This window comes from Meriones unguiculatus, chromosome 8 (assembly GCF_030254825.1).
Source record: "Meriones unguiculatus strain TT.TT164.6M chromosome 8, Bangor_MerUng_6.1, whole genome shotgun sequence".
In the NCBI taxonomy this organism is placed as follows: domain Eukaryota; kingdom Metazoa; phylum Chordata; class Mammalia; order Rodentia; family Muridae; genus Meriones; species Meriones unguiculatus.
In genome coordinates this window covers 59415743-59438168 of record NC_083356.1, presented here as the reverse complement: position 1 = coordinate 59438168, position 22426 = coordinate 59415743, and the positions used below count along the sequence as shown (strand labels likewise).

The following is a 22426-nucleotide window of genomic DNA, read 5'->3' as shown; positions in this document are numbered from 1 at the left end:
AGAGAAAGAGCATAGAAGTTGAAGAGAAGAAAAGGAGGGGGAAAGTGTTGTAATTATAATCTTAGGAAAATTAAACATATGCTGTTTTTCTTTTAGACTGATGATAAAAACGTGTAGTCAATCCAAAACCAACATGAATGCCTTTCAATTGCACCTTAATTTTTTTCATCTTACTTCATTCTGCATCTTGTTTTAAGCTTTCTCAACTTCTTGATTGTAATAAGTAGAATAAAAATGAGTTAATGTGTGAGTAAATCTAACTTACAAGAAGAGGTAAATGATTTTACTAAAATTATTTTATTAAAATTTTATTTTAAAATTTATGTACCATGCATATGTTGGGTGAAATAATTACATATTTTTTTCTGTACCACTCTAGCTCTTCTTTCTCAGACCGTCTGTGTTTTACATACATGTTACTAGAGAATATGTCTGAAGTCATCGTCCCATGCCCCTCCTCCCACTCTCACACCCTCATTAAAGCACAGGTACATACACACAGCCTAGGCCAAAGGAAAATTTTATGGAGAGGTTGCACTTACTACAGTCCTTTGGCTTTTCACAGTTGCATGTTTGGGGCAATGCTGACCTAGCTAGATAGCTGTATTTCTACTCAAGAACCTTTCGTAGTTAAAACAATATTACAGAACATCAGAAAGCCCTCTAATGAGCTTCAAAACCATTGCATCAAGAGCCAGACTCTTAGTTCAAACAAGCTCTCAATAGAGATAAGGACATCTTGAAAATGGTTCGCACTAATGGAAGTTATAGTGGGGTCACAATCCTCTGAACAACTTTGATTCTTTTAGAAAGAAAATGTCTTCTTTTGCCACATCTGAGAATATGCTAAGCTAACTCCTGTGTTCTTTATAATACGATTACATTGAGATATTTGGATTGTTATAGATACTGAGTTGTAAGCATTGAGACTGTGTGGAAGCTGCAGCTCACTGAGGCATACCTTTAAGGAGAGCATTTGACAATATGTTTTGAAATATTTGTTCCACGAATAACGTCTCATTGTAGATAGTGATACTTGTGGTAGACAATAAATCTGTAATTTGAGAGTAATTAAACTGCTATAAATGAATTTGTTGGTAGCTTTTTGCTCTGTCTTGCACTTCCTGATAGTTCTGTATCATCTACTTTTTGGGGTGGGGCATTTTACTTCTCATCTGGTGGGAGATTTGAAGGGAAAGTGTGTATTAGGGCAGTTCTTTAACTGGTTCTGTATCACCACCCAGATCTGTATGTCAGCTTGTTCGTACTTGTTTGGCCAGTTACCAGAATTTGGCTAAACACAGGCAAACTCTGAGTTTGACTGAGGGATGCTTTACTAGTGCATAAGATAGAAAAACAATAGAGAATAATTTACTGCTGAACAGGCCGCAGGTCTCAGGTCTCCACATGTATAAGTAACACATGTACTCGCATACCCGCAAACTTGCATATGTAACACAGACACAGTATATACACAGTTGAAAATTACAGAAAAAAATAAGTTGAAAAATACTCCTCAGATGAGTTCATCTACTTGCTTGCTCTAGACCAGATACCACTGGCCAGCTCTTCCTTCCTCCATGCTGTGGCATCTCATGGGTGCCACCTTAGTGTTATCAAAACCAGTGGTTTAATTCACAGCATTGCACCAGGTGTGTTGAGCATGGAGGAGATACAAGCTACTTATATTTTAATGCTTTCTAGGTGTGTGTGTGTGTGTGTGTGTGTGTGTGTACGTGTACACACGTGCATGCATGTGGGTGCATATATATGTGCATCCTTGTACTTTAAGCATTCAAAATGGAAGTTTATGTTGTATTTAAAAATCTTTATTAAAAATGTTAATACCAGCCAAGCATGGTGGTGCACACCTTTAACCCTAGCCCTTGGGGAGGCAGAGGCAGGTGGATCTCTGTGAGTTTGAGACCAGTCTGGTCTACAAAGTGAGTCCAGGACAGCTGTGGCTATACAGAGAAACCCTGTCTTGAAAAAAACAGAAACAAAACAAAAAGACAATATCTTTATTGTTACAATTTGTGAGACAGTGCAATATTTATCTTACTGTGGTGAGAGGGAAAGAAATAGTACATACTGGGGATGCTATTTGTTTGTCATTCACAGTGTATGTCATTAGTTTCCTAAGACAACATTTTTGTATTTGATTTTGCTTTGCTTAGACTCCCGATGTAGTCCATCCAAAAGAAGCACCTCCTTCATCTACTGTTAGTGGAATCCGGCCTGCAAGAGTTGTATCTTCAACATCTGAGGAAGAAGAAGCATTTACTGAGAAATTTCTTAAAATCAATTGCAAATATATCACCAATGGCAAGGTAATGAACAATGAACAGTGTCTTAGAGTGGACTTTATCATGCTTCAATTTTTACTGAACTATAGAAGCTTGACATGTGTATTTTACGTAAATAATGTCAGCTACTCCTAGGTATTTTAACAAAGTTTTGGTAATTATATTTGAGTTAGAATGGACCTTGTCCATGACTTAGAGTCTGATGATCTGTGGCATTAGTAAAGGTTATAGGATATAAAAACATTCACTAGGATCTGCTTTGATACCCTGCTGGGTGGAGTTTTTGGGCCAAGTGTAGGGAATCTTATGAAGAAGGGGGTGATGAAAGTCCTGGAGAGGACAAGAGCTCCACAAAGAGAGCAACAGAACCAAAAAATCTAGCCACAGGGTTCTTTTCTGAGACTGATACTCTAACCAAGGACCATGCATGGAGATACCCTTGAACCCCTGCATATATGTAGCCCATGGCAGCTCAGTTTCCAAGTGGTTTCCCTAGTAAGGGGAATAGGGGCTGTCTCTGACATGAACTCAGTAGCTGGCTCTTTGATAACCTCCCCCTGAAGTGTGGGAGGGGCCAGCCTTACCAGGCCACAGAAGATAATTCAGACAGTCCTGCTGAGACCTGATAGATAGGGTCAAATGTCCTCCTCCCCTATCAGTGGATTGAAAGAGGGCCATAGGAGTAGAACAGGGAAAGAAGATGGGACTGGGAGGAGATGAGGGAGGGGGCTACAGCTCGGGTACAATGTGAATAAACTGTAATAAATAAATTTTAAAAAGATAACAGAAAACATTCACTAGCACAAAGCACATGATTTTTGGTAAGATATTAAACATATCTTTAAAACAGCAGCATTGATTTTAGCAGAAATGCTAGCTTTGGAAAAGTTGACGTAACACAGAAATTGAGAGATTATTCGTCATTAGTAAATATGTACATATATATGGTAGAAAGAATTTGAGGTATGTTAATTTAATCCATTACAAATAGGAATAAACATTCCTGCTTTGGGGCATGTACATTACTTTTTGAAGTGCTTTGATATGTTTCTAAATACTTAGAGATATTGTATCTCTCTTGGTTTGTTTGTTTCTTTCTTTTTGGTTTTTCCGTTCAGGGTTTCTCTGTATAGCCCTGGCTGTTCAGGAGCTTGCTGTGTAGACAAGGCTGGCCTCAAACTCATAGATTCACCTACATCTGCCTCCTGAGTGCTGGAACTAAAGCTGTGTACACCATCACCTGGCTGCAGGTATCTTTATGTTAACTAATTTCTGATTGGACTCCATGTGGTCAAAGAATATCCTACTACCATTTGAAGGTTTAATTTAATACAGAGTGATTTATTTCCTACCCAGAATCTCTTGGTAAATCTTGTGTATATGCTTTAAAAAAACATATATTTTGCTTCTTCTGAGTGGAATATTTTGTAGTACCAGTGAATTCAAGTAGGTGCTGGTATTCTTTTGTATCACTCTTCCTTCCTTCCTTCCTTCCTTCCTTCCTTCCTTCCTTCCTTCTTTCCTTCCTTCCTTCTTCCTTCCTTTCTTTTTGTAAATTATTGACAGTAATGTGGAACTATCTCATTGCAAAAAGTATTTTTTTGCTTTCAGTTCTAGCAGTTTATAATTCATGTTTTTCAAAGTGCTAGACTATGTAGAAATAGTTATCATTCTTATGTTGTCTTGAGGAATTGACTCATCATGAAAAACCCACATTAATCTTGGGAATCTTTGCCCTGAATTCCACCATGGTGGATACTGAACTTCTTTTGAGAAGTGTTAATATGGGTTATCCTTTCTATCCTTTCTTTATAAAGTGTGTTTTTATGAGTAGTGTATGGTTTTAAACTTTTAGTCAAAAGAGCTTGAAATTGTAAATTCTTGAAATGTTCATAAATATAACCATGAGGAAAGAAGTTTAAAGGATTTCCCTCTGCATTCCTTAGTCCCAGAGTAGATTCCTACAAAGTTAAAGCAGACTAAATCCAGTGGGTAAGGTGTTACCTACTTTAATCCTGAAAATAGAAGCAACTTGAAAGCCCTTTGGTTGCACTAATGTGTACACAGAACTCGAAGCATTCTCATTGCACTGGACCTCTTGTTCATTTGTAGCTACTTAGAATTATCTCCTGAAAGTTCTCTAAAACGTAGCATGTGATGTGTTGACGTTATGAACTATATCTGCTAAGGGCTGGGATTGTAGTTCAGTGGGAGAATACTTGCTCTGAATGCATGATGCTCTAGATTTGTTCCTCACTAGTTCCAAAAATAGACAAACACAAAACCCAAGAAACGATGGCTTAGGTTGATATGTGTTTTAGCAATATAAATTGCTGCAAATGAAAATGGTGCTCAAAGGCCAAATAGGCTAAAATGTATATAAAGTTACTCCTCTTTGGGACATTCATTGTCTGAACTAAAAGAATTGCTGACTAGGGGCCTTGGAGATGGCCCAGTGGTTAAAGACCCTTGGGAGCAGAACACTGCAAGATTTCCTGTGACCTCCTTACACGTGTTCTAGCACATATGCTCATGTGTAATATGCATAGAAGCACTCACCTGCACACAGTGAATAATACTCCTCAAGTGCTGGTCGAACTCTTTTAGAACATTTCCGCCACCAAGATGTCTGCATAGGTACTTCTTATTGTGGTGTTACACGGGTGTACTATGAGTCTTTTGTGCCTATACTATCTGCTAGTCACTTCTCTCTCCTTCAGGAGATTGCATCGGGAGTCCATCAAACTGACAGAAGGCAGCATTGGCCATAAGTTACTTTGCATTTTCTTTAAGTTGACTGTACCTGTGCTTGGACTTGAAAAATGGTGTGATAACAAATCAAGCAGGGTACCTGTTTTTCTCTTTCCGTGACACTTAAGGAAAAAGCAAGATGACTTTAAATTACTACTTAATTTTCAGAAATTTATCAGTCTTTTTACTTTTTTGCATTAAATATAGCTTGGAACAAGAGTAAGGGATGTTTCAAACCTGATTTGGAATGTATATATTTTCTGACTTGGACACTAAGGAGTGTGGTGAAAGAACGTACTACTCAGACTTTGCATCCTGTTGTTTTGGTTTTTTTTTTTTTGGACAAATTGCCCACTTATCCCACCCTTTGTTTCCACATTGTCGAATAGAACTTGTGTCTTTTTAGAGCTCGGGTAGTGAGCATCAAGTTGGCAGTTTACGTTCAGAGTACGCTATACGTGAGGCAGTAAGTATTCACACCAATGCCGTCCATTGTCTATACACTGATGTGTAAAGAGAGTAGACTCTTGAGATTTATATCACTGTTCATATAAACTCAGTTAAAATGCAGTCTTTAGTGGTGAATGAAAAAATAGTTACAATTCAATATGAGTTTTAACTAATCTACCAACTTTATAGACTTTTTTAAATGTGCCCTGAAACTTTGCATACTGAAGGTCCCATAGCTTCAAGCAAAAATAGTTCTTTTTTCAAACAATATTTCTATGAAATTATTCCTTTACCACTGATAATGAACCAATCATTTGTAGACAATTTGAACAGGCTTGCACTATGCTCATATTTGGTACTTGTATTGGGAGAAGAACACGAGAGGTGATAGGCAGATTCCCACAAAACGAGGCTTCATGCAGTGTGTTTTCTTCATAATCTAGTTTTACTTTGTAAAACTTAATTCCTACATGAATTTTTTTTTAAGGGAGAACATGGTATTTTTTGCATTCTCTGTCAGCTAAGGATGAAAGAGTTTACTAGAAAAGCAAGTTTTCATGAGAGCATACAGTGTCTGACTATACTGTGTATAAAGTACTTGGCTAGAAATCAGATAAAAGTGTAGCAGAGGTATCTCAAATCTGTTCTAAAATTATGAACATTGAAGATTGAATGATACTTTTTTTTTTCCACCTTAGGGCACAGTCAGTGGCGTCCTGCTAATCACTCCAAATAATATAATGTTTGATCCACATAAAACAGACCCCTTGGTTCAAGAGAATGGCTGTGAGGACTATGGCATCATGTGTCCAATGGAAGAGGTGATGTCAGCTGCCATGTACAAAGAAATTTTGGATAGCAAAATAAAGGAATCATTGCCCACGTAAGTGTGTTAATGTGCTATTCGTCGCAGCTTTTCTTTTTTTATTTATGCATGTATATAGTTGACACTTTTCTAATGTTCTTATTTTATTATTTTTATTGCAACTGCTCTTCATTGTCATTAATGAAACACGCTTAATGTGCCAAGTATATAGTTAGTAATTTTGTTAGGTTTGTATTCATTTGGTCAAAGAATCAGATATTTGACAAGTAACCCGAAGTATTCATGTAATTTAGTGGTTATCAGACCTTTGTTATTTAGACACAAAATCAAAAATTTTACACACTCTGTATTAGCAAAGATAGTGACTGTCAAGTACCATGCAAGTTCATCCAGAGCAGCATGTGGGATTTGAGTGTGCCATGGATAAAGACCTGGCATCGCCGTAGCTAGAACGTTTACATTTACAGTTGCACTTCTGGATGCATAAAGTGTAAAACATGAAAGCGAGAAACCTCCAGGCTGCACTAATGAAGAGTTGACTTTGGGAGTGGGGGTGTGGGAGTTTGTGTGATAGCAGAGTGTAGATAGGAGATTCCAGTGTCATGCTGAGCCTCTAAAGTGATGTGCACAACCAGAGGAGTGAGCAGAGCTGTAAGAGACTGAGAAAGAAAAGATAAAACAGAGACAATGGCGTGTAACAGAAAAGAGCCTCCCTCCCACTCCATACATGACTGACAACTGTTTAAAACAATAGGTTTAATCTTAACTTGAAAACAAATAATTTACAGTCTTACTCCAGTTTAAAAATTAGGCCTTGGGGGGAAAAAAGTTACAGTGGAAAAGGAGCAAGTTATTTTTTCTCAGGTATCATATGTAAGCTACTAGGATGCCTGTGATAGGGTAAAACACCTTCGTGGAAAAGAGTCCATTTCAGCCTCTAGTGACAGATACTGTTCTGGCTTTGTAAAATAATCTTTAGAAACATAAATAATTTCTAGGATAAAAAGTACTCTTAAGCAACTAGATACATTTTAAGTTGTCAATCAAAGCCAATTTCAGGAAAACAAAATAAACAAAAGAAAATACCAAGCCCCAATTACTGAGCTGACGTGTGGAGATGAGCTGCAGACTGGAGGACTCGCTTCAGAGAGAAATAGGAAGGCTGCTTAGTTCTGTTTTGTGCTGCTCTGCAAGGAACGTCTAGTGCTCCTTGCCTGTTAAGTGGTTATCATTCAGCATATGACCTGGGAGGATGGGAACCTGGGTCCAAGCATTTTAAACAATGTCACCGGAAGGAAATGGCCTGAAGTCTAGGTTTGTATGTTAATTGGAATCGGAATTTGTCTGCAAACAAGATAAATGCAGTGAATGCCTTTGCAAGTAATGTTTTATTTGCAAAAGTTAGGTAAAGATGTTAATGGGTTTCCAAGGTAGTATTTGAACCATTAGCATTGTAATACAGTAATACAGTACCATTAGCATTGGTGTTTAGCCTCAGAATATTAAATCTCAAGCTAGGAAATTCACCTGTTAGTTTCTTTTGTTTGTGTGTTTTTAAATCTCTTAGCAGCTAGTCTCTTGATTATATTACATTTATAGATGAAATCCCCCAAAGTTTGTGCCCACTTCCTTGACCCTGTGGCTGCAGTTTAAGCGAATCACCAATAGATGGCACCATTGCATATTCAGTATCACCAATTAAATGCTTTTATTTCTTTAAAGATGAATCTAGTACAGAGACAGAAGACAGTTCAACTAAATCTTTAAGATAAATACATTTTACACATATCACTTAGAAAAAAATATGTATTTTGTACAAAAACTTGAAGACCACAAAAAAGCTAAATAGGAAGCTTATTCTGCTTTAATGTCCACAGAAGGCCACTAATCTTGTCTTATTTTTAGTCTTTCTATTTGGTATATTTTTGTTCTTTAGCCATATGTGCATAATATTGATACTTGATACTTGATACTTCAAGCCACTGAGACTTGAAGAATTTCTGTTTATTATGAAGCAACTTTAACTGTCATTCTAAATTGCTAACTTTAAATGATGTTTATTTTAGAACTTACATCTTGTGAACATTGGTGTTTACCTAAACCAATGCCAGTAAAGGTGGAAGTGAGAGCCAGCTGTAAAACAGCCAGAGTCTAACATCTTAAGTCCTAACTGAACAAATTCTCTTAGAATTGTTCTGAGTTGTTAGCATAGAGATACTGTCTTAACTCTTTTGCTGCAAGTTGGTTTTAACCTTTTTGTTATCTATGCATTTTAGTTTAATCTGTTTGCATACAAATAAGCACTGCCTGTGTGTGTGATAGACTGAAACATTCTGTTCTTAGTTTACCAATGAATGTTTTAGTTCACTATTATAATTTTTCAGGAACTTGTGTCATCAGACTGTTGTAGTGTACTTACAAGGAACTCTTCCATTGATGTTTCCCAAATGCTAAACAGCTGGTGAACAGTTGTGACGCAATTCCGTGGTACATATGAAAAACATGGTATTCCTGTATTCTGCTGAGAGCTGAGCTTTGCCTTTTGTGAAAAGCCACTTCTGTGATACTATTTATTATTTGGTTGTGGAAGGCAATGTTACCGTTTTTAATGTCTAATAATTTTTAATTTATTTAATAACAGAGAAATAGATCCGTTGTCAGGAAGGGGCTTCTGCCATTCAAAGAAAATGAGAGGAGTCAGTGCTGAGGAAATGGACTCAAGGGTCCGTGATCCTGGTAATGACAGTGCCAGCACTGCTCCCAGGAGTACCGAGGAGTCTCTCTCTGAAGACGTCTTCACAGAGTCTGAACTCTCCCCTATCCGCGAGGAGCTCCTCTCTTCAGAGCTGCGACAAGATAAATCATCTGACGCGTCCTCAGAGTCTGTGCAAACTGTCAGTCAGATTGAAGTAGAATCCTTGACAGCCACGTCAGAGTCTGCTACTATTCCCGACCACATTAAGTCAAATACTGGACATTCTTCAAATGAAGTTGGGGCTTTATCGCATGAAACTGATTTAAGTATTCTGCAAATAGCCACCAAGGAAGGAGACAAGGCTACAGAAAAACTCCAAGAAGCCTCAGACCCTGAAGAACAAGGCCCAAATGTAAAAGGTCACCATGACCAGGATTCTTTCCATCATGAAAATTCACTCCCACAGGATGGCGGGAAGGAAAATGTGTCTTCTAGAGGAATGGTGGAACCTAAAGAAAAGCAAAGTGTTCAGAAGAGTAAACAAGGGTCAGAGCAGAAACGGGACTCAGAGACAGAAGTGGAAGAGCTGCGCAAACTCTGGAAATCTCACTCTATGCAGCAAGCTAAACAGCAGAGAGACACTATTCAGCAGGTGTCACAGAGGGAGAATAAACACGAAAGTGCCCCTGTGGACGGACAGGCAGACGGTAGGTGTTAGGAGCGCAGTGAAGTTATTTTATTGCCTGTTACTTTCTTTCCCCTCAGTCCGAATGAGAATCAAATGGTTCTTGAATGGCATTACTCATTGGCCTGGCCTCTGATGTTTTTTCTGCCATCTGTAAGCACTCCTGTCTCACTGCAGTCTCTATAAAGTTTGTCTTAGGAACAGTATCACCCACACTGTATAATACACTGATTGCTTCATTTTCTTTTTAATGTCTTGGTATGATTTTTATTATTGCATACATAATATCTGAATTGCAATTAATAACTGCCAAAGTTTTAATCAAGTAGTTTATTTTAGGAAACACTGTTGGACATAAAAATCTACTTGTATAATTTTTGTACATAGGTAAAAATCTTGTTCTCATCTAATTAAATGGTTTCTTTTAAAAACAAGCACTTGGTAAAAGTTACCACTTTCTGTCTTAGTTTACTTTCTAGTAACATGAGAATTATAATAGTTTCTAATATAGTGTGCTTTTGCTTAATGCATTATGGCTTAAGTAGCTATGGCTTAAATAATGTAGGGACATTCTCTCAATTCCTTTGAGGGATTGCTCATTAATTCAGTTTTATACATGAGCTTTTTTACTTTTCTAATTTAAAGTTTTAATTTTACTGAAATACTTTTAAGAAAAGTAAAATTTACTATTTTGACTTTATTGTGATAAAATGGACATATAAAATTTACCATTTTATCATCTTCTCAAAGGAAAACAGTACTTGACTGAGTAATAATCTGCCACCTTCCCTTGCCCTGGTCATCACCGATGTGTTCTGTGTCTTTCTTCCCGCCAGGCACTTCACACAAGTAGAACCTACACAGTTCTGAGTCGCATGTTTCACTTAGCTTCATGCCTTCACCATTCATCTGTATTATAGAAAATGTTAATGTTTCCTGTCTTCTTGAAATGTTATTTATCTATTGGTCTTATAATTACATTTCCCCCTTCACTTTCCTCCTTCCAAGCCTACCCCTCTTTGCTATCTTTCAAACTCATGGCTTCTCTGTTCACTAATTGCTGTTATATACAGACTGAACGGGATCAGGTCATAATTAGAAATATATATGTGTATATATATTCACATATATGTATGTCACAGGGTTTCCTGTCCTTTTCAAGCTAAAGAATTAACATTTCTGCATATAACATGTCATTTTATTTGCCAGCAGTATGAAAGAATCTCTGGGTGGTGCAAAGAAAATTCAGTCATCTGTATAGTATTTTAAATCATACTTCTGTGAACAGATTTCGTACAAATATTTATTTGAGTCCGTCTTTCCAGGATTTGGGGGGGGAGCATGCAAAAATAGGAAATGCTAGATCACATCATAATGGCTTCCTTTTCTGAGGATCCACTTGTTTTCTACAGTTGCTGTGTATCATTTTCATCTCTCTCAGAAATTCAGAAAGGTCTGGCTCCATCGGTGATGATGCAAATACTTGGAATTGCCAGCAGTTCCAGTACCTGTTGGCAGAGGCCAGGGCCAGAACATTCCCTCAGTTGTGAGGCCAGTCTTGTCTGTTTCAAAAAGCCTAAGAAATATTAATGTTTTCAGACAAGATTTCTCCTGTCCCAGAAAGACAGGCCTTGATCCTCCTTCTGTCTTCAAAACACTGGCGTTTTAAGCATGAATGCAACTTTCAGTTTTAAAATACTGAATTTTCTTTGTGTCATCCAACTGAGATAATATGAAAACCTAAGATTATACTCAATAATTATTAAAGAATATACTTACTGAAAGCAGTTTCTGTCATAGGTGAACTATGTCTTCTATGCTATATTTCCTTTATTCAGAACACAATGAATACTTACTAGGAAACATTGTCAAATACGGGAAATTAAAACAATTTTTAAAATCACCTGGAATTTATCACAAGGATGATCAAGTATTATCATTCTTGCCGATCCTTGAAAGGCACTTTTGGTTTTGACTAATATTTGCATTTATATTTACATCCAGATTTTAATGTAAATTCAAGATTGTGCCTATATATAGTGCTATTTCCTGCCTCCTTTTGCTTAACATTTGTGTGCTGTATGCTGTTATATGTTCATTATAGTGTTTTTAAATGTGGTTTTATTGTTCTTATAATTTATCTAACCATTTATCTGTTGTTTTTAACAATTCATATTGTTAAGGCAATCATTCCCTTTGATATAAGTAATGTTGGCATGGTGATCTTTGTACACGATATTTGTCTGATTTTTTTTTTGACACCTTTGAAACCACTTTTTAACAAAGTGGTTTCTGTTCATGACTAATTTGGTAAGCTATTTTATAGTTATGATAATTAATATATAATAGATTATTATAACCAAATACTGAAAGGAGAAAAAGTAGTAGGTAGTTTCAGATACCTCTGTCTGGATCATGGTTTCTTCTTTTTAGTAAAGCAACTATTAATTTTACATGACCAGTTTTAATAACAATAGTTATTAAAGTACTTTATTATGCAAAGCTAGAAAACACTATAGTAAATATTAGACTGTAGGATGCAATGATGGAAAGAATGGCAAGCATCCCTCCTTTTAGCCAGTTATTAATGCTAGAGCCATGGAGATTGGGCACTTGGCACAATGCTGCGTGGGATGGGGTGGGGTGGGGGACAGGACTGTTAGCAGGGAATCTCTCGCCAAGTGCACTGTCCTCCAAGAGGTGCTGCTAATGTCCTTGTTCCTGGATGTAATCATGGTGTCCAACTCCAAATAATTTATGTCTCTGGTTGGAGGTGCCTTAGATATAATTAACTGTCCAAACATTGCATTGCAGCAAGTAGTATATTGTTGATTTCTCACGCCTTGGTTTATATGTATGAAAAGACTAGAGATTTCATTAAATTTTTTATTTGAATAGGTGTATTAAAATAGCCATTTAGAAATTCTGTAATTTTTAAAGACTAATAGATGTAATTTTTAAAGACTAATCAAGAATATACAGACCATTTTACATGTATATGCAGTTTAGCAAAGCTATTATTCACAATTTATTGAAGAGTCTCTGAGCTTTGAATTTTTTCCTAATAGCCCTCGACAAAATTTAACTCACTAAGTTGGCTCTTTCATTTAATCTTGCTGTTTCAGTAACTATGTATTCCATGCAAAAAAAGTACAAGGTAGTTAAATAAGTGTGCCCAAGTACCAGTAAGATGCATTATTTTATATTGAGAAACTAGGATGTAAAATTGCTTCATTTAAGCTACTTCAGTATGTTCTGTGAGACCTGAATGGCTACTCTTTGCATATCACTTCTAGGCTCTTCACTGTTAAAAGAAAAGAGAAGGCATCGATTACATAAATTCTTATGTCTAAGAGTTGGAAAACCGATGAGGAAAACATTTGTATCTCAAGCAAGCGCCACAATGCAACAGTATGCGCAGAGAGATAAGAAACATGAATATTGGTTTGCAGTGCCACAAGAAAGGTAACGTAGAAGCTTCAAAATATCTATTTACTTACAAGATTCTATTTTTATAATTTATTCATTTATATAAATTACAGTTTATTCACTTTGTATCCCCCCTGTACCCCCTCCCTCAATCCCACCCTCCCTCTATCATCTCCTCCCATGCCTTTCTCCAAGTCCACTGATAGGTTAGGTCCTCCTCCCCTTCCATCTGACCCTAGCCTATCAGATCTTCTCAGGATTGGCTGCATTGTCTTCCTCTTCCTCTGTGGCCTTGTAAGGCTGCTCCCTCCTCAGGGGGAGTTGATCAAAGAGCCAGCCCCTGAGTTCATGTTAGAGACAGTCCCTACTCCCCTTACTATGAAACCCACTTGGATACTGAACTGCAGGGGTTCTAGGTTATCTCCATGTATGGTCCTTGGTTGGAGTATCAGTCTCAGAAAAGAGCTCTAGGCCCAGATTTCTTGGTTCTGTTGGTCTCCTTGTGACACTCCTGTCCTCTCCAAGTCTTTCTCCCACTTCTTTCATAAGATTCCCTGCACTCTGCTCAAAGTTTGTAGTCTCAACATCTTCTTTGATAACCCTGCTGGGTAGAGTCTTTCAGAGGCCCTCTGTAGTAGGCTCCTGTCCTGTTCCCTTTTTTTCCCCCTCTTCCTATGTCCATCCCATTTGCCTTTCTGAGTGAGGATTGATCATCTTACCCAGGGTCCTCCTTCTTGCTTAGCTTCTTTAGGTGTACAGATTTTAGTATGTTTATCCTATATTATGTGTCTAATATCCATTTATAAGTGAATATATACCATGTGTGTCCTTCTGCTTCTGGGATGGCTCACTCAGGATGATATTTTCTAGTTCCCACCATTTGCCTGCAAATTTCATGATTTCCTTGTTTTTAATTGCTGAGTGGTATTCCATTGTGTAAATGTACCACAATTTCTGTATCCATTCCTCAGTTGAGGACATCTGGGTTGTTTTTAGATTCTGGCTGTTATGAATAAAGCTGCTACGAACATGATTGAGGAAATATCCTTATTGTATACTTGAGTATATTTTAGATATATGCCTAGGAGTAGGATAGCTGGATCTTGAGGTAGTGCTATTCATCATTGTCTGAGAAAGCACCAGATTGATTTCCATAGTGATTGTACAAGTTCACATTCCCAGCAGCAATGTAGGAAGGTTCCCCTTTCTCCACCTCTTCTCCAGCATGTATTGTCACTTGAGTTTTTGATCTTAGCCATTCTGATGGGTGTAAAGTGAAATCTCAAGATCGTTTTGATTTGCATTTTCCTAACGACTGTGGACATTGAGCATTTTAGTAATGAAAATAGTTTCATATGTATAATTCACAACTTGAAAGAAATAGAGCCAATTGAATAAGCCAGTGATATTAAAATGATTATAATGAAAGGTACAACATTGGAGTTAAATCTAAGAAAGATTTAGTTTGCTTCATTTTTATTATTTTTTAATCTTTACATGGAATTTGGTTCTTAATGTTCTTAGTTCCAGACTTAAGTGTTCCAACCTTAGTTGGGAAGAGGTTGTTGGTTCTCCTTGATTGAAACTAATACTTTCCCACCACCACCACCACCACCTCCACCCACATTAAAAATTTCATTGAAAATATAAATAAGCTGTGCCTTGGCTTTTATTAAGGTTAATGTTACTGGAATTTTGAACTTTACCATAGATAGAAAATTTAAGAGAATTGCTGATAGTGATTAATTGCCTAATTATGAAAGAAAAGAGAGATAGAAAGTAAAACTTATTCCTCTTTTGATATGTCAGGTATCACATAGCATTTTAGATCAGGAGATGAATGCGTAAGTCCTAGAACCATTGCTATTGTTTGTTACACGTTAGCTGGGAGTTCTTGTGATTCAATTATCCAAATAATTAAAGCCAATACACACATGTGTTTTAAATGTGTGTTTGAATTTTAAGTGTGTTTATTGAAGAGTGTAGCAACCAATATGGATTACTACAGTTATCAAAATACAGGAAAAGGGAAGCAGGTATGTAAAGATCTGAGTCCCTGAAGCAAGAAATCACTGTGTATTGCTGCGTCAATTCCAATGCTACACACTGACTTTCTTCCCACTGCCTGAATCTTTCCAGAGGAAAGCATTGCTCTGCATTTTCTATAGGTAAAAATCTTCCAAAAGTATTCTTAGTACAGCTTTTTTTAGCATTTGACAAGTCATAGCCAAGTCAGTTTTTAAACATAATGTCCACCTGATAATGGACTTCAGTGTATTTTGAAAGTCTTTAACTTCTATCAAGACATTTCACAAATGTCTCTCACTTTAGCTAATAGCATATAATACTAGGCCTATTAACAGTCATTTGTTCTAACAGGACAGACCACTTGTATGCCTTCTTCATTCAGTGGAGTCCAGAAATATATGCAGAAGATACTGGTGAATATACCAGAGAGCCTGGATTTATAGTAGTAAAAAAGATCGAAGAGTCTGAAACAAATGAAGATCCCAGTGGTGAGGCAGCAGCCAGGGAATGGGAGGTAAGGACAGCAAGGCTGAGCAACTTTGTCTGCTTCGTTTTACTCTGTTGAATGGAGAGCCTTATGGTTCTTTATAAACTAAACATTCGTTCCACAAAAGCAGTTTTTTGAAGGCCTAGTTTATAGTCGTGCACATATGTTTTTATTGAATGAATCTGAGAAGGAACTTTAATGCCCCTTGTCATTCTGCCTTTACAATAAAATATAGGATCATTAACAATAAAGTAATTTTTGTATATTTTAGCATATTTAAAGGAAAATAACATGGCAAGATAGAAATAACATTGCTATTATGTTGTCATAAAGACTTCCCTATTTAATTTATCTGTATATTTTTTTCCTGCATGAAAGAACACCCATTTAGCATATTTAGAAAAATTAGCTGTCATTTCCAAGTTTCATACCTAGCAAGCTTTATCTTAACATGAATTTGGGGATATTAATGTTAGGGCAATAAGTTGTTACTAACTTTATAAAAGAATAGAGATTTTTATGTGCTTAAATTTAATGAGTTTGTAAACTGTTGATGTTAATACTGATAAGCCTTTTTCAAAGCCCCCTGTAGATAAAAATTTTTGAGAATATGTCATTTTTTTATGCTTTGTCTTAGGATATTGTTAGGGTAACAATGCTTTTATTGTTTTGGTATTCTTATCTTAATCTCTTAATGTTATTAGACACAGAGCAGATGCTAAAATGTGATAATAAGTGGAGTCAAATTTTATTATCCATTTGGTTAAAGTTTGTTGTTACTTGTGTGTATGAGTTTACTGTGTGTGTACTTAGCATGTATAATAATTAAGATATACATGATATGTCTTCTGTTTAAGCTATGTTCCTGGTTTTAACTGTCTAACATTATTATGTTTGTTACATACAACATCATCAATATAATGAAGAGAAAGAAATCACATATATTGTACATTTATTTTAATATTAAAGTAATAAATTATTATTCTTAATTCCAGCTTTATTTGTAATAGCTCTAAATTAGAAGTGACCTAAGTTACTCTCAGCAGAATAGATGGATATATTTATAGGTATTTGTAGAATTTTAAGTAATACAACAATAAAAAAGAAATGTCTAATAATATAAGCAATCATGTGGATGAATCTCATAGATAAGTTGTGCAATACAAGAGAAAGGCCTGAAGTCAAAAGAGTGAAAGCAGCTGAAATGCATAGCTTTTCAGGGTTCCTAAAAATTGAGGTGGGTAGCAAAGAGGCAGGAAGGAAATCGTGGGGAGTGCTGGGCACAAGCTTCCTTGTGCTGTGGATGGTGGTCACATGGTAACTGTGTGCTTAAACTCTATTCTTAGTTTTAGAAGGTAAATTTCTCTGATTCCCAAAGATCTGTTGTTGAGGGTTGGTCTGATGCTTATATTTTGATGCTAATTACAGGCCCTCAAGATCTGGTTACTGCCCTGTACACCTATCTTTGTTTTGTAAACCTGCCTAAGACATTATACCTGATTGTTGGTTAAAAGGCCTAACCTGGGCAGAGCAGAATGGTGTAGGTGTGTCTAAGATTCCCAGGCTTTGGGAACAAGAGAATCATGGAAAACAGATAGAAAGGCAGGAGGAGCCAGGATGGGTAAGCATGGAGAAGGAACCATGTGGACCAGGAGGAAGGATTCCAAGGATGGCAGAAAGCACCAAGATGAAAAATAAAAGCAAGTATCTTGGGCTTATGGATGGAAGGTAGCCCAACTAGAAATGGTTAAGGCGGATGGTACTGGACTGGGAGATGGATGTTGAGTGTAGGTAGAATATAAATAAGGCAACTATAAATCTAACAGGTGTTTGTGTCTTATTTGATTGTGATAGCGGGTTATATAATAACATTGAAATAATTATAGGACAAAGAAAAATAGCATTATTTAGCAAGACACCAATTTTATTTACAGCAATGATGTGTATAAGTTTTAAGATAACAATAAAAGTTAAGTACAAGAGGAAATAAGTTAGTACCTCCTCATTTGTACTAGGAAAATGTACTCAAAACAAAACAAAAAGCAGTAGGAAAAGTTTGCTTTGTAGCAGTGCTGTTTTCTACGCCTGGAAACAGCACTGTGTGGTCTAATGCACTTCCCTGTCGTGGTCTAATGCACTTCCTTGTGACTAGAGCACTTGAACATAGGTAATGCGACCAAGGAATGGGAGTTGAAATACATAAAAGCTGACCCCTCAGCCATTTAGGTTAATTACTCTTCAGAGTGTTTGGACAACTGGTGTACATGGGTAATAGTGTTAGCTATAAATTTCATGAATTCTGGATGTGGATTTATAAGCTAGAAAGTACACTTTTCTGCTGTCTCTGTTCTCACTTTGTGTTTTATACTAGTCTTTTGTTTTAACATCAGTGATAGAAAATTTATGACCTGAAAGCTCAATGTTTTTCATCTTAGAGCAGTTCCCTTAGAAAGTCTTTTGTTGCTATGTTTTATCTATTTGTGTTTATCCTTCTTCAAGGGAACATCAGTAATGAAAAGCCAAGTTTTGGATATATGGCAATAATGTGGAAAGATGGACTGATCATTCCTTTTAATCATTTCCCAGAACAATTTGCCTTAACTCCGTTGTTTGCCATTATAGATTATTTCCAGACCAAGTGTTACCTTCATCGCTGTTCTGAGATTTGTTAAAACATTTTTATTCATGGCACTCAAAAATTGCTAAGGTGTGCAGTTTAAATAGGAAAAGTTTAAAGACATATTCAAAAATACTTCCTCTACAAAATACAGATATTAAATCTTGTGACTGTACATAGAAGATGTAGGAATTTCAGAATTAGAAATAAAAGGACAGTAGGAAGAAAGTGCAGTGTTAGAGATTTATTTTTAATTTTTATTTTTTATTATTATTTTCAGCCAGTATTATTAATTACAATTCATTCACTTTGTATCCTGGCTGTAGCCCCTGCCAGATCTCCTCCTGGTCTCACCCTCCCTTTCTCTTCCACCTCTATGTACCTCCCCTAGTCCATTGATAAGGGAGGGACTCCTCCCCTACTATCTGACCTTAGCCTATCAGGTCTCATCAGTACTGTCTGGATCCTATTTCTCTGTGGCCTGAGGTAAAGGTGATCAAAGAGCAGGCAACCAAGTTCATGCCAGTGACTGTCCCTGCTCCCTTTACTAGGGAACCTCCATGGAGACTGAACTGCCCATGGGCTACATCTGAGTAGGGGGTTTAGGTCCTCTCCATGCATGGTCCTTGGTTGTTTCATCAGTCTCTGCAGGATCCCCTCCGCCCAGAATTTTTGGCTGTGTTGGACTCTACCCAGCAGGGTATCGAGGCAGATACTAAGACTCATAGCCAAACTTCGGGCAGAGTGCAGGGAATCTGATGGAAGAAGGGAGAGATAGAAAGACCTGGAGGGGACAGGAGTTGCAAAAATGTTAGAGATTTAGAAGTGAGCTCTGGACAAACTGACCAGGAGAAGTCTGCTCCCACGAAAAAGGGGAAAGTTTAGCCAAATTTCAGCAGTTAGATCCTGTAATGATAAGAATAATCATTGTATTATGAACAAGGATCTGAAAAGTATCCATTCTATTTGCTGAAGTCAGAAGAAATTACAGGAGTCGGTCCTTCTACCATGGTGGTCCTGGATATTAGGTCATCCAGCTGCAAGCACCTTTGCCAACAGTGCCATCGCCTAGCTGGGGTTTCATTTTTTAAATGATTGTTATTGACAGAAGAGGCTCTGACTTATTCTCTACCTCTGTCCCTTACCAAAGCATTGATAAATTGGTGATTCATTCGGTGTTTAGTTTCCTAGACCCTGATTCTCTTTTTAGTATTTGATGTTACTCAGACTTTCTCGGTCACTCAAAGCTCAGGCATCTACTTAAGTTTAAGTGAAATATGTTGCCTGATTATGACATAAACCCCCAAAGGATTATTCAGATATTTTAGTCTACTTATGGCTTAAGTTTTCAAATTATTTATATGATGATTTTGATTATAACTTTCAGTGTTCTCCAGTTTGATTATATAAATGTAAATATTTAACCTAATCTTAGTCCTCTACACCATTAAGCTCGATTATAACATTTCTGGGTTTTTTTTTCTTCCTGTTGTGTGGAATCACTTCTGTTTACACAGCTGTCATGAGATTTATTGCCATAGTCCCTCATTCGATTTTTCCAAAGAACATCAGTGTAACACCCCTGATGCTTCCAGTGAGCACCACGACTAAGACCTGCAGTTGATTACTTAACATGGTGTCTGCTGAGCTGCTGGCTCATAAATGATCTTAGGTATATTTTCCTAAATCTCATCATCATTATTAAAGAACTAGGTAATCCCAAAATAAAATTGAGTACAAGCAAAAATGTTTCACAGTCTTTTCTCAGCCTGGTCATGAAATGCTCAACCCAGTTGAAACTATGCAAAAATAAAGGGAGTCTTCATGTCTAGAGTCAGCACGGGGAGATCACATTTCTCAGGTGCGGCTCTTTTCTAGGCAGCATACAGAACAGGCTGTGCTGTGCCTGTTATCTTCTGCTTGTTTTCATATCACACTTCATTTTGAAGCACCTATTTTTGTCTTTCAGAAAGATTCTGTATTTCTAGTACTTAAGAGAGGTTTTTTAAATGCTCCCCCCCCCAATTTTTTTAGTATGCTTGGTGGCTTTGTTATGGGAGTTTGTGCTGAGAGGATGGACTATGACCAGAATATGTTTTATATTTAAGGAGTGTGGTTGAGAGTAGCAGGGAGGGGCACAGCAGGTGTACAGGGAAGAGCGCAATAACTGCATGCTGAGCTCTGGGACACAGTGCTGTGTGTTCTTAAAGAGTAGTGTGTATTGAGGGAATGGCCTTGTTTATTATACATAGCAAGTTGATGGTCGGATAAGTTTACCTTAAAATGAAAGAAATACCTGGACATTACCATTATAGCATAGCTAAAACTGAGCTCCAGGCAATTTTAGTTTACTTCTAAATTAAATGTGGCTATAGTTTACACATATGTTTTAAAAATAAGCTTCTGCTTATATTCCGTGTACTCCTAATTAATGAAGTATAGTATATGTAGCCACAGTAAATATAGTATCTTTCAGTAAATAATATGCTAGGAAACATAAAATGAGCTTTTTATTTATCTATGAATAGTCTCATTAAAGATTAAATTTTGTAGAGTTATTAGCTACAAAGAATAAATGTCTAACAAAAAAGAAATAGAACAGGACTGTGGAACTATATGAACAAATAAAAATAAAAAGAACATTTTATTCTTTGCAGTCATATGTGTGATTTGGGAGGAATTCTGGAAAGTGTACACAGTGCATTACTTGTAACCATGACACTTTTAGTTTCTCTGTTAGTGCCATGGAAATATGTGCTCTGCCTCTTTAAACTTCTGAGCCTTTTCTTTGCACATTTGGGTGCAGTGCAACCAAACTTAGGCATGGGAAACAGTCTCTTCCCTCCCCAGCTTTACAGTCTCCACTCAGGACTATTTGCTCAATGGATACGACTTAGTGATTAGCTCTCTGTCATGTCAATCAAATCTTTGTCGCTAGCAAACTGTTTTGTCACTGTAGCAGGGCTCTGGTGCTGGAAATTGATCTTTGACAGAGGAAGAATGCTTTTGAAAACAGTTCTTCCGTGATTTGCTGAAGCTTAATGTGGCCTGGGAAGGAAATGTCCCGTCTCTGGTATGGGAAAAAAGGGAGACGACATCAGCCAGTTAATCATAAATACACTCTGGTAAATTTTGATCAATTGCTGCAGTTTCTGTATCTGCCAGTCTTCTGTCAATGCCATTATGCAAAGCTATTGTAGTATTTGTATAAGCAGTGTATTTATAGAGTAAAAACTTAATATGATTGCAGACAAGTTTAATATATATTTAAGAATTCTAAATACTGTTTAAAAGGGAGTGAATGTTACTAGAATTTTGCTTTGTAAAAACATGGTGTTTTTTTAATTCACCTTAAAGGAAAGCAGATCTTTATTACTGCTTCAACGTTTTCATTTAAATGTAATCTTGTAGGAAAGGATGCAGATTTTTTTTTCTTGATTAGAAGAAGAGAGTGAAAACAATTTTATTTAATAGATCACTATCTAGATTCCATTATAATATCATTTAGGCAGTCTGAGAAAATGCTATTATTCTGTAGTCTCAGATGGTTTTTAAAGCTATTCAGAAAGTTCCTGAGCACTGCTACTTAACACAGACCTTTAAAGACCATTATATACAAGAAACTAAATCATATTTCAAGGAATCTTGTTGGTTTCCGATATAATTGTTTTCTACATTATTTACACATTATTGTGTTATGAAATGTACTGTCAATTTTTTCCCATGGTGATGTAGGACTGTATTTCCTTATGAGTGCCGATTGTTTTGCTGTAATTGAGGAAGTTAAGTAGAGACACACTGTCAGTGTCTTCAGAAAATGCTTCAAAGTCACTACTCTCCTAACTGTTGAACATGTCAAATATAACAAAATCGCGTTAGTTGATGTTATTTAATTATAATTTTAGGTTTCTAGTTTTCTATCACTAGAGCACGGAAGGCTTTATTTACCAGGAAAAAAACATTTTTAAAGTTGTGATCAGGTTAGCTACTTAGCGTAGCCTTTTGAGTTTTTGACGAGGAGCAATAAAGGTATTCATATTCTGTATTTACAGTTTAAACAGATACTAATTAATTTTTAAGGTATTTTAATTACAAATGTGGGCAAATCTTGGGTGTTTTGAACTTCGTAGGTCATAATGCTGCATCACACAC

The 22426-nt window shown here is 36.7% G+C and overlaps 1 protein-coding gene across 16 annotated transcripts in view; it reads left to right on the top strand.

Annotated features, from left to right (window-relative positions):
• Positions 1-22426, top strand: part of Oxr1 (oxidation resistance 1) — a 423086-nt gene that overhangs the window by 376474 nt on the left and 24186 nt on the right. For 14 of the 16 annotated variants that reach the window (XM_060389497.1, XM_060389508.1, XM_060389500.1 and 11 more), the window contains 5 exons: positions 2178-2330; positions 6206-6390; positions 8975-9735; positions 13010-13178; positions 15522-15684. In XM_060389497.1, the coding sequence (XP_060245480.1) occupies positions 2178-2330; positions 6206-6390; positions 8975-9735; positions 13010-13178; positions 15522-15684 (1431 nt within the window). Of the gene's footprint in view, positions 1-2177; positions 2331-6205; positions 6391-8974; positions 9736-13009; positions 13179-15521; positions 15685-21206; positions 21400-22426 lie in introns of those variants that run through there. The other 2 variants (XM_060389511.1, XM_021628407.2) reach the window with 2 other exon arrangements.